Here is a 13315-nt window from a genome sequence, read left to right as displayed (position 1 = left end):
CTGTATGCACGTCCGGTGTTTTGACAAGAATGCTACAACTTGTGTTCACGTCAATCTATTAAGATTTCCACCGTAATGACAGTTTGCACCGCTCGGCACATAACGTGCGACATTGTTCGAGAAACTTCGCGATTCTCTCAGATCATTCTGTTCAGATTGTGCGCAGGACGCGACACTTTAGATAATTTCTCGCACGAGCCCCAGTGATTAGCTGTAATGTTCAATGCTGAATGTATAAATGCTGACGCTCCTCACCACAGATCTGTTTTATCGACGGTCGTTGTTCCGTTTGGCGCTGTCAATGTACAGTGTACATTGCGGTACTCTTGACTTTTCGTTTCTGAGGCGCACGTTCGTCCAAACAAAGTGTATTGCCTTGAAAACGCCGACGGCCGCTTTCGGCAACGTCATGATCACGTGACGGTACATATACAAACTAGCTCAGCGCTATGTTATTCTAGGCTTTACTAGCAATAGGTACACGACAGATGTACTGAATATATTCTAACCATCAGTCGTTGGCGTTACCTTGAATGACCTGTGGCAAACATCTATAAAAAAGGGTTGACTGAAAACATCATATGCAGAAGCAGTGCGTCGTTCACAACAGCACCCATCGAATTTGCCAGAGAACCGCATGACCGTTTGAGCATGCACTCGACTCACCTGAAAAGTAAGTTTCATCACAGAATTTCTGTGACATTATTCCTACTTCTTACATTTTGTCAACCATATACTTCCCCGCCCCGCCGTGGTGGTCTAGTGGCTAAGGTACTCGGCTGCTGACACGCAGGTCGCGGGTTCGAATCCCGGCTGCGGCGGCTGCATTTCCGATGGAGGAGGAAATGTTGCAGGCACGTGTGCTCAGATTTTGGTGCACGTTAAAGAACCCCAGGTGGTCGAAATTTCCGAAGCTCTCTACTACGGCGTCTCTCATAATCATATGGTGGTTTTGGGACGTTAAACCCCACATATCAATCAATCAATCAATCAATCAATCATATACTTCCCCGCAATTCATGAACAAAATGCAAATGTTTTAAACGACTAAGAACCACGCGGGGACTTGTTCTGCGTATCAGGAGTGGTAGCATTAGCGCTAGCCACAATTCTTTTTGGTTTCGTTCAATGACAACAGTTTCAAAACCTTTTGCGCTGAACTCTTTGGTGTGAAATACACTGTCTGATGTAGTCGCTACGAGGAGCTACTACTGAATCGACGGTTAATAAGCGGCCGGGACGTCTAATGGTATGTTTTGTGCAGAAGCGACAGCGTTCAAAACAGATGAGGACCAGAGAACGCACGACAGAGGTGCTTACTGTCAACTAGAATTTCATTCAAAAGCACAAGTACACACAGCGTGTGCCACTTTTACCTTCGAATACATTTCAAGTTGAAAGTCAGCACCTGTGTTGTGTCTTACCTCGTCTTTGCCTCTTTTTCAGCACTGTTTTTTTTCTCTGAAACAAAAATACCAACAACGAGCTCTTTTTTCTTTTAGTGCCTTAGTGTAACATATTCTTGAATAAAGTTCAGGACGAGATCTGCTTATTATTCATTCTTTGATTTATGTTTTGCTTAGTAAGTCACTCAAATGCTATCATAACCTCATGGCGTTACAAAGAAGACTCGCATATCAGTCGTCCCTAGACATCTTTAGATGTCTCAAGGTCAAACGCATCCCATGCCGTAACCTACCTACCTACCTACCTACCTACCTACCCACCTACCTACCTACCTACCTACCTACCTACCTGCCTGCCTGCCTGCCTGCCTGCCTGCCTGCCTGCCTGCCTGCCTGCCTGCCTGCCTGCCTGCCTGCCTGCCTATCTATCTATCTATCTATCTATCTATCTATCTATCTATCTATCTATCTATCTATCTATCTATCTATCTATCTATCTATCTATCTATCTATCTATCTATCTATCTATCTATCTATCTATCTATCTATCTATCTATCTATCTATCTATCTATCTATCTATCTATCTATCTATCTATCTATCTATCTATCTATCTATCTATCTATCTATCTATCTATCTATCTATCTATCTATCTATCTATCTATCTATCTATCTATCTATCTATCTATCTATCTATCTATCTATCTATCTATCTATCTATCTATCTATCTATCTATCTATTTATCTATCTATCTATCTATCTATCTCAAAGACCACAATGCTTTTGTAAAGCAAGGTGTGGGGATATCAAAACGCGATGGTTTCGAAGACAGTAATTTAGATGCAGCCGGGGGGTGGCCCGGCACGCGAAATAACACACTACATGGTCACACATTCACCTATTTGCCATAAACATGAAGGGATAAATCACAAAAAGTATTCCAAATCAATATACACGAAAACAAAACAGGAATTATTGGCGTTTCTTTCAAAGGAGTCAGTATCGGTGTTCGCTTTCTATGCACACTGATGTACAATTCATGCTTAACACTTTACATGGAAAATTTTCACTGGTGCTGTTAGTGACGTGTGCTCCGACATCTTAGGTTACTTAAACGTGAAAGTTCCTCGTTTTCATCATCCTTACCAGTCAGGACACCCTTTGCTACAAGAGGAAGCGTCGTAATGGTACGCAGCCATCGGAAATCATCCCACGTCGCCGATGATGACAGGAGGTTTCCTATGAAGCCCTCCTTGGAAGGATCGAACGTGAATGAGCTGCCAGGCGATGAGGCTTCTAGATTTGCAAACCTGGAGAAAGTAAGAAGCCACTTGTTTCACTTGCCGCAACTTGGTTTGCGTCACAAGTGTAGATATTCTACGGAGTGGTAGTACTGGGTATAGTAGTTTGGGAGCAGTCCCGGGAGCAGCAATAAGCGACTTTTGCAGGTAGCATGGAACAGTCAGAAAGACATGTTTTGAGGAAGTTTGAAGCAGTCCGAAATACCATTCTGTGTAGATGCACCACTGCTTCACACTAACGACAAAGCAGCATTGAACCAATGCTGCATTTGCCAGACAGCCAGAATTGGCAGCACTTCGTGCCGCGTTGCAATTTGTAGTTGATCAACCTACACGCAAGTGGACTATTTTCTGCGACTCGAAGGCGGCACTGCAGTCTCTAATATCAGCCTTACGCCGTGGACCACACGAGCAGCTGGTACTAGAGATAGCAGAGGTTATACACCACCTGACTGAGAAAGGGCACCAAATTACATTTCAGTGGTTGCCCAGTCACTGTGGGATCATCGGCAATGAACGGGCCGATCAAGCTGTCCGCTCAGCCCACACAGAAGATCATAAACTGCGACTACCACTTTCTAGGACAGATGCTGCACGAAAGCTCCGCAGACTTGCTCGCTAGCAAACCACATCGCAATGAAATCAGCCACACTTCAAGCATGCCCGACTGTACTCGCTTGACCCTACGCTAAGTTTTCAAGTCCCGTCGAGGCTTCGCCGAGCAGACCAGACCCTGTTATGTAGGCTGTGGTTGGGCGTTGCGTTTACCAACGCCGACGCTTTCCGCATTGGGATGGCCGACACCGCAGCCTGTGGCCACTGTGGCAAAGAGAAAACCATTCAACATATTCTTTTTGAGTGCCTAGCGTATAGTAAACAACGACTATGCCTTCGCAAGGAGCTCAACAAATTAGATGATCAACCTCTGTTGGAGCAGGGAATTCTGCAGTATCGTCAGGATGCGACTTCACAGAAGAGGGCCCTGACAGCGCTACTAAACTTTTTGCGATCGACCGGCCTTACTGAACGGTTGTAGCTAGGACGCCCTTCCTGTGTGTGTTTTCGTTTTTTTTATGAGTGCGCGTGCGTTTTTTTTGTCTATCTAACCCCTCTTTCTTGCCCCTACTTCCCCGCCCCCAGCGCTGGGTAGCAAACCAGATGCCAATATCTGGTTAACCTCCCGGCCTTTCCTTTTTCACTCTCTCTCTCTCTCTTGCCAGACAGTAAAATCGCGCTTCTTTAAAATGTGAAATATGTAATAGACTGGGAAATAGCGTTACTCCGACACGGAAGGCTCAAAGGTAAAGGTACTCAAGTAGAATGTGTAACGTCTCGTCTCGTGCCTATAGGACGGAAGCGCCTGGTATCCACTACGTTGCAGTAGGAAACTGTTATTTAGCAAAATACGTAATTGTAATACGGATTTCTCTTGAATTCTGTCGTCCTTGCTTATTTCATTACGGCCTTAGGGAAGATGTAACCTTAGGATCTGCAACCACAGGGAGGATGCCCTTTAGAGAATAGTTTATTGAAAAAATAGTTTTCTTGTTCAGTTGGTAGCATCGATCTCTATTGTGGAAAATGCTGGACAGTGAAATCCTAAGCCTTCTAATTTCAGTTTAGTCTGCAATGCTGCATCTTTTTCATGTCCCTTAAGAACTGTGCGAAACAGGAGCTTTCACTTCATTTAAGGGAATGGTTTTGGGACGTGAAAGCCCACATATCAATCAATCATCTAAGGGAAGCATTTCGTGTGAGTGGGTACATCGAATATTTTTCATACAAGTGCGCTTAGAGAAATTCTTCCTAAGTGTTTATACCGCGAACATCAAGAAAGTACAGCTAATATTGAAGCATCCTGGTTACTGATTACTGTCCCGGACATTTCCTATTTTATATTGTTAGCCACGCTACCTAGCGTTATTTTCACAAGCATACTACATGAAGACACTTGGGTAGCTTAACCAAAACACATTGCAATATTTCTTTCTTAGGGAGGCTTTTGCTTCTTTCGGCGCTTTCACGTAAAGCCCTGGTCAGACTTTCATTATTTTGCTGCCACAAGTGGTTCTGAGTGGAGCTTTGCAGCTTCAAGGCCTACTTAATAAGTCCCTTGCCGTCAGTGGGCATGAAACAGAATCGTTTCTAAGAATATCCTGATTAGAGTGCTTTTGATATGCTTCACACACTAACGTCTTACGCGAACTAAGATCATGTACACATGCGGTGCGAAAAAATTTAATTTAATGATCACACACATCAACATGCATATGTCGCACAGAGCGTTCTCACCTGAGGCCATCAGGAAGTACAAACATATGCTTGCCAAGGCTGACAGCCTGTCCAGTTACGGGCGAGTCCACGGTGACCACAATGGCACCAAAGCCCTGACGCTCCGCCCTTCTGATCATGGACTCGGTCAAGGAGCGGTTCTTGAAGATGTACATCTGCTGCCATAGAAGACACTCTGGTGCACTGGCTCTGATATCTTCCATCGTGGCTGTGCTCATGGCACTCACAATCATCAAGGTACCGGCGTCGCGAGCCGCTGCAGGATATGAAGTTGCAATGGGCTGGCGTCTGGATCTTTTGCTCTGCTATACCTTCTAATATTTCATTGAAGAACTTTTATTAGTTAACGCTTTTTCTGCCTGCATTGCAGTGCAATAAGGAATTAGTAAGATAGAGCACTAAAGTTCTGCTAGACAGCTGCGTGCGTATCTGCGCAATTTTTTTACAGTGCGCGGTGAGCAGTGTTGACGAAATTACCATTCCGTACTTTCAGCTTCCTCGGACATAGAGAATCTTGTTCGTTCGTTATGTTGAAGCATCAGAAAAATTGTAATAAATCTCGCGAATTTCGTCCTTAGCTTACCTTCGACGTTCCGACAATAGGTTATAAAAGAGACGTTGGAATGACCACCACTTTAGCTGAGTAGGTAGAGAATTTAACGTGTTATTTGAAGGTCGAAAATGTGGTCCCTGCCAGAAGTAAGTTAGCTTTTTGTCCCACTCTATTTATTTAAATGTACATTGGTGTTACTACTACAAACATCTCATGTACTTTTCACGTCATGTTTTTCTGATATTTTTATTATTATTTTGTCTAGAAACAAGAAAACCGAACCCTTAAATTTCCCCTTCTTTCGAATTATATGAAAGTCTTGGTCTGGGAAACTACGAGTTGAGATATTATGCGAGCAATTATTTGTCAGTTGCCAGCTCGTAGTAACATCACGTGCACCGTGACGCCAGCAGGCAGAGAAGGTGTTCCACATTCGACGCCGTGGCTACTCGCTGTGCTGACTAACACTGCCAAGTTTAAAAGCACCCCGTAACGTAGACGTGGTAATGCTTGCCACTGTATCTCAGTGGGTACAGCATGAGAAACATTGCATGAAGATCGCAGGTTCAATCGTTGCTAGCGGCAAGATATCTGGTCGTTCACTTTTATTTTCTTCAAATTTATATTGTAAGTACTAGTAATACCATCCCATATAGGTTCCACGGCTTGATTGGTGTTAGTTGTTTTAATATTGACCTTCGAATAGGACATTTCTGCAACATTGATACTGACTGCTGGAACAACCCTATTTTAGGAGCTTCCTCCTATTGCTCGTACATTGTCCGGCGGCGGCTGCCGCCATGTACACCAGCGTTGCCAGTGTACCCTTCTCCGGTCACTTCTCATGATCACTGCTCAGGTGATTCCAACAATGCTCACTAGATGGCGCGCCGCCTCCCAAAGGTTTAGGGGGCCCACGCGCTCGCCTTCCCACGAGTACGTCTACTTCGTTCTCGTCACTTCGTAGGCCCGACCGCACATGGCAGGTTGCTACGATGAGTGTTACGCACGTATACCGATACCCTCGCAAGCCCGCTCACCTGCCAGCTCTCAATACCGTTGAAGAACAAGATAGCTACACGTCAGCCATTTATGAGCGTTAGGCATTTGACTCACGGCAGCAGCAGCCAGTATGGCATGAATGGTCAAGTGGTTATCGTGCCAATTGACGTCATCAACACTGTGCTGTGCCAGCCGCGGAACGAGCCCAATGAAGCTGCCTTCGACGTACACATCGTGCACCGGCTCGTTAACCAGCCTTCCTACAAAATTGGTCTCGCCAAGGAACGCCCCGCGCACCTCGAAGCAAGTTTTTTTTTACATAGTTTTCTTTGCGAATATGGCGCTGATATTTCTGGCTTTACCTTTATTCATGCATGCTATTGTGTATGAATGCCGAGCCTAATGCAACACCACTATACGTATGAAGACAGTCGCTTACGTATGCTTCGTTTCTACGCACGTCTGAATAGTAATGGCGAGAAACTTGTAGTAACAAGTAGGAGGTAAATAAGGAAACAATTCACACAAATCCCCACAGTGAGTCATGACTAGTTGAAGATGAGCAACCGTACGGGCTCCTCACCAACCGTACGTTACCAGACAGTTGCTCAATATGAAGTAAATTGAGTGAAATTAGGTGACATGAAGAGACACAAAGCGCTGACGGCAAAGCTTGTTTTTAAGGTGCATAATGTCTACATTGAGGTCGCAGACTGGTGGAAAGGGCTTGGTTTTGTACGTGTTTTATACTTGTCTGCCACTATTATCATATTTTTCATCTATTGTAACGTTCTTTATTCACGTAACATACATACGTTTCGATTATATCATAGGTTTTCTACATACACTCACAGCGGACAGCGAGAGTCGACGACCAAGGTAGGTCTCAAGGTCCACAATGTGTACGCTGAAGTCGCCGACTGGGATAATGCGTGCTTGTAGGTGTTTCTCATTGTTCCATCACAATTATATATATTACGCTATTCATAATCCTTTATGTGCATTGATTCATCGGTGTCAAAATGTCTGTGTTTTAAAGAGTTCTGGTCTTTTATTTTGTTCTTGTTAACTTTTCTTTAATCTTTTCAAGGTACTGTGCCAAAAAACAGAAAGCATCGGCCCTAAGGTCCTTCACTCCTAACACTTTTGCCCACCAACTGTTTTATAACGAGATTGTTCAAGGTACAAGAGGCCATTTTATGGCGTTAAAGCATTTTTAGTTTCTGGAAGTTGGAGTAAGGCAGGATGAAGACTCAGTTATCACTTCTGCCAACACCATCTCAGCAGAGGCATCGAAATAAAAAAAACTTTGAATGCAGTTTCACTGCTCACGAAATGGTACCGCGGGTGAACAGAAAATCTGCTTTCATTTTGCCTACTAGCAATAAAAATGTCTGAGATGCTGGATATGCTTCCTCTCCTCCTAAACTAACTCGAGAGTTTCAAATTATTTGCTCGCTTTTTAGAGCGGTAACAGCAGTGATATCTGCGGCATAACCACTGTCTGGAATAATGTTTTTCAATTTCCCCTGGTGTGGTGGCTATGCGGACTTCGATTATGTCTTGCGGTGCCTGTTTTTCATTCACCCAAGATGCAACGGAAATTATGTTTATTATTTGGAGTCAAACATCTGAAATATTTGCCACCAGGAGGACCCACGCGAGCGCCATCCTGTATAAACTGAGGGTTTTCAAGCGCGCCTAGCCACGTGAGGTTGAGTTTCCTTTCGTATAGCGTGGACCGAACTAAGTTGTTTCCTCTCTCACAATTGTCTATAACGACAGGTGAGCTAGTGGGGTGCACTTACCTTGTGCAGTTCCGAACTCTCCATCTTTGTGCGCAATCATATGTGCAGCAGAAGGTGAGAAACCTACAGGAAAAGATATCCTGTGGCCTAACACTGTAGTGCCCGTTTGAATGCTGGAAACATCCACAAGACTCCTTGGCTTGAAGCGCAACCTGAGTGAAAAAAATAACATTTGTTAAGTGGTTGGCCTTTGACTAATTCTGTTTTGTTTTCACCATGCCAAATAAGGCACATAAGAATAGTTCTGAATGATTGTTTGCACCTTAATATTTTGCGAGATCGATTGTAGGGCATAGAAATATGTGTTTTCATTATAGCCACGCCACTGCAAGTAATTGATGTTTTTGTCAACCTTGTAGGCTTCACACTTTCTAGTTGGATGATGTAGCAAAAGCCCACGCTCGGATATACTGTCTCGGGTTCGTAACGTGAACGGAGGGAAAAGACTGTAGGTGAAAGATGAAAATCTTTATTTGGCCGAACTTCTGAGTGGTAAACTGAACGTCAGATTGGGGTTATACACATTGACAAGCGGCCAAGCGCATCGGCATTTATACGCGAGCTGTCGAAAACTTCAGCCTTATCTCTTGCTGTTGCAAAAGCTCTGGAATAATATCGAGTGTTGGCGCCTTGCGAGCAGTCTTAACAAAAAGATCTCCAAGAATCACGAACGTTCTCGAACCATGAGGCGCAGTTTGCGCTGAGCATTCCTGACAGGCTTTCTGGGCGAAAACCGAATGAAACAAAAGTGAAAATAAAGAAGGCACGTGGCAATAGTAAACTACTACTCAACTGATCGGTTCAAGAGCTGCTATCTGAACTCTTCTTTTATCATACGAATATTATTTGCCTTATCTATACAGCACCTGAACTGATAGATTTGTGCAATGAATATGAATGACTTTATGAAAAAGCACCTTGAAAATGCTGCTGTGTTTTCCTTCAGGGTCTGCTCTCGTTCTGCCCCACTGGCGATGTAGCTCCTGGTGGCAGTATCCATCCGGGCCTCGCCCAAGCGTTGAATGTCGTCTATGGTAACCACTGTTTCATCTTGCTCCTCTTGCCAGGGCTTTGCATTGACATATTCGAAGCTTGCTGCAATATTTGAAATCGTTCAGCGTTTTTATTGTGCATTTTATTGCGTTTCTACCAGATAATTCCTCGCGAATTCATCTAGAGGGAAATCTGGCACTAGTCAGCTGCTGGATGAAAGACAATGCCAAGATATGCGAGCTTCGAACTTGACTCAGATTTGTATTCCTCGAAGACGGGTGTGGCGTAACGTTGCAATGGTCGACTTCTTGCTAAAATAGCACGTAATAAGCTTTGCATGTTTACCATTGCGCAGAAGCGTGTTTTATTTAACACTCAAAACGTGTGCGTTGATGTACGATTTCACGAAGCGTAAAAAGTAATCAACGGCCGCTAAACTTGACAGGCAGACAATGCCAGCGTTCCGTCTGCCAATTTATGTCGTCCGCGTTTTTTTCGTCATTTGTTTGTGCTGTCAGCGTGAATGGACCTTTAGAATATGAAACGCGTGAACGAGATCTCCTAATAAAAGTTTTGTTTTATAGAAGCTTTATTTGCGCAGTCGTATCCGCTTTTGAGCCGAAGCGTCGCTTAACACCTGCCAACGCAAGCCTCGCAGACTCATATACCTTCGTTCCCCGTGCTTTGATGAGGCCCCATAACAATTTCGCATAGACGGTGGCACCAGATTTCCCTCTAGGTGACTTTGTGAGAACATATTTGGGCTTTTTACCATATTTTTAAAATTTTTATGCTGGGTCAACTTCAGAATGCATTCAATGTCCTTATCGTATGGCCATGCATACCTTGTCCAAACGGGAAGTACTTCGATACTAGGTTGATTGATTATTTGAACTTCAGACAAGCGACAGTGTTGAAGCGTATGGCAGTGAATGTAATATATTAGTCAGTGCTGATCAAAGCTTGATAAAGGATCCATTTAGGTACTCGCAACGATTGAGCGTGAAGAGAGAATTTAGAAGCACACCATGCACAGAGGAAGCAAGAATGTGCCTTTTACGCCCCGCCATGATACAGTCGTGGCTTTTATAGATACGACTTAACACGTGATGCAGTTTTGAGAAGCCATCGAAAAATTCTTACCTCATTTTAGGGCTTCTCGCAATCAATTCACGTTCAAAAGTTAACATCTCGCGTTCAATATATAGTGCTACATGTCCTGCATCAGCTGAACATCTTTACGCCTTTGGCTCTAACATTATACACTTAGCACTGTTATGACATGAAATATCATGTGCAATGTACAAATGGCATCGCAATGGACGACCATGTTTCAGCCAGTCATACAGCTACAGCGAAAAGGCTGTGAACGTAATTTTGGCGGGAACGTGTCACGTGCCTAGGTTTGCTTGGTCTTAGCCAGAACAAGCCGCATTATTTCATTGATGTGGTTTTTTCATCAGTCCTCTTCACCATCACTACACTTTTCCCCCTTATTACTGCACATTGCAATGCTATGTTGTTCAGTTGAGTTGAAAAAACTATATTGGCCCAACGGTTGTGTCCGGGGTTAGGCTGCCAGAGATCCGCCGTTCGAGAAAGATCTTTTGAGGTCTTCGGTGATGGCCTTGACCAGCTGGACGGCCCACTCCTCGGTAGGATCTGCTTGACACATATCTGTTTTCTTAGGCTCACGCCCACCGAGTCTTCTGTCTGCTCTGCCCAGTATAACAGATGCTATAAAGCTCCGCTGTAAGAAATCTGGACAGCCAGAAATGTCAACTGAGATTTAGGTGATGTGTCTGGTGCGAGTTCCTCAGCTGCTCACTGGGAATATTTTGTGACACAAACTCGCGTCCGGCAAAACACGTCTGGTGAAAAAAAAAGGTGATGTTGTTGTAGCTGAATACGTGCACGCTGCAACATGATTTCGTTCATATGCCACCAGACTACAGAGCAGTAAAAAGTTTTACCCGCATGCCTGATTGGACGCATCTCATCAATTCAGTTCACGTCCAAGGAGTGCTACCACGGAAGCTCCTTGAATGATTTGAACTTTCGGTTGTTCGACACCTTATAATTGAGCGTTTATATGTGCACTCAAGTTATTCAGTAAACTAGCTGCGAAATGTTCACATAATCTCTTGGGTAATGGTATATTATTTCTATACACAATATATTTGTTTAATTCTCTACGTTGACCTTAACCATTAGGAAGTTATTTCTGACGTTCATTACTATATATTGAACTACAACTATTCTATAAAATATAAGTGATGCGTATGTATCTACGTACAAGTCAGCATCTACTATTTACGTGAAGCAACACAATGACCAATAGTATCATGATGCATATACGAATTACAGGTTTGTAGCGGTACTATTTTACCGGTTATTATTGTGTAATGCTATAGCGATTAACTGACGCAGTCACTACCAGGCCCTGTAAAAAAATCAGATTAAGTTCACGTCAGAGTCCCGCCGTGAAATGTTAAGCGGAGTTTTTTTTTCTACAAGTGGGTGAATGATCACTAGGTGCCGCCTCAACATACTAACAGCGCAAATTATGGCTATGTCGTAGCAGCAGACAGCAATCAGCTCACTTTTTGAAATAAACAAACCCAAGCACTCACCTTGTGATAAAATGAGGAAGACCAGTAGATTGATGACAACGCTATTGGAAGCGCACTGAAACATGTTTCATAAAGCGGAAAGCGTTCTAGAGGCACTGCCGACGGCGTCACACGGGTTCTAAGAAAGAAACGGCAAAAATTATTCAAAAGTAAGAGAATTCAATTACTGTGACGACGTTTTATACAATGCTTACAAGCTTAGATTTACGTGCACGTTGAAAAATCCTGGTGGTCAAAATTTCTGGAGCCGTCCACTATGGCGTCTCTCGTAATCATGTGGTAGTGATCGGACGTTACACTCAAACGAAACGCTTACACGGTCTGTACGACAAAATGCGTGCTGTACTTCTGCGCATGCATTTCAGACAAGTGCCGCCCTGATAACACTTTTTTCGACCACAAGCTGTCCACCACACACTTCCAGGCCACATCGCCAAGTGCTGCAAATGTTGACTATGCGATAAGTGCACCAACCCGAACGTGTGCGTGTATTTTAATGACGAACAAACTTGTAGCTTTCAAAGACAGAAAGTGAATTGAGGATCGTGTATTTCCGAAAAAAAGGGTGCCAAAATAGGCTTTATTTTAGAGCCTGTGACTGTTCATAAATACTTTGCACGTGCGATCAGAGCTATAAGGGTTCCTATACGAGCAACCATCTTAACGCATAATACTCTATCGCCCAGCGTACGGCAGCTGCTGGGCAGCTGTTCGAGACACATGTCAATGCAAACGCGTATTATGTGTGATCAGCACAGCTGCTGCATAATGTTACGGAATTATGAATATCATAGTGGTTCGTTTATTTATCTCTTTTCTTGTTGCTCGCATATCACAGCCCGGTTTATGCAGCCTTCAACTTATACTATTGAAAAGCTTTACTATTGGTTTGTTCTTGCTGTGATCTCCAGTAGTAGGTAGGAATCAAATCTAGATACAAAGGGAGCAAGCAGTTTGGGAGAAAGAAGTTTTGATGATACATTTAGGTATTGTTGCCCCTGACTTCTTTGCATATTTTTGAACCAGTGCTGATCTCCTGTTTCTTTGCTTTCGTTTCTTCAATGGGAACCTGTATCATTTTTCAATGAGAACCTGCGACACTGTGAAGTGGATTTTTTTAAATATATAATACATTGTTCTGATATCTCTAAGTTACGTTTTAAAGCAGGAACATAGAAAACAAAAAGCTTACATGTAAAGCAGCCCTTTTTATTCATCAAGAGTGAGATTTCTTTTTTTTTGTTTTCAAGTAACTCGGGAAAATACATAAAACTTTTTTCCGAATCCTCATATTCATTTTAACAACGAACCTCTCCTTCTTTGTAA

The 13315-nt window shown here is 43.4% G+C and overlaps 1 protein-coding gene across 3 annotated transcripts in view; it reads right to left on the bottom strand.

Moving 5' to 3' along the window:
- The window catches only part of LOC119179936 (2-Hydroxyacid oxidase 1), a 61098-nt gene that overhangs the window by 12027 nt on the left and 35756 nt on the right, over positions 1–13315 (bottom strand). For 2 of the 3 annotated variants that reach the window (XM_037431062.2, XM_075869422.1), the window contains 5 exons: positions 11990–12107; positions 9281–9458; positions 8364–8515; positions 5001–5256; positions 2554–2717 (listed from right to left, as the gene is read on the bottom strand). In XM_037431062.2, the coding sequence (XP_037286959.2) occupies positions 2554–2717; positions 5001–5256; positions 8364–8515; positions 9281–9458; positions 11990–12053 (814 nt within the window). In that variant the 5' untranslated portion in view covers positions 12054–12107. Of the gene's footprint in view, positions 1–2553; positions 2718–5000; positions 5257–8363; positions 8516–9280; positions 9459–11989; positions 12108–12183; positions 12412–13315 lie in introns of those variants that run through there. The other variant, XM_075869423.1, reaches the window with a different exon arrangement.

The sequence above is a fragment of the Rhipicephalus microplus genome, chromosome 7 (genome assembly GCF_043290135.1).
Source record: "Rhipicephalus microplus isolate Deutch F79 chromosome 7, USDA_Rmic, whole genome shotgun sequence".
In the NCBI taxonomy this organism is placed as follows: Eukaryota; Metazoa; Arthropoda; class Arachnida; order Ixodida; family Ixodidae; genus Rhipicephalus; species Rhipicephalus microplus.
Note: the sequence above shows the minus strand (reverse complement) of the source record. Positions and strands in the feature narration are given on the sequence as shown.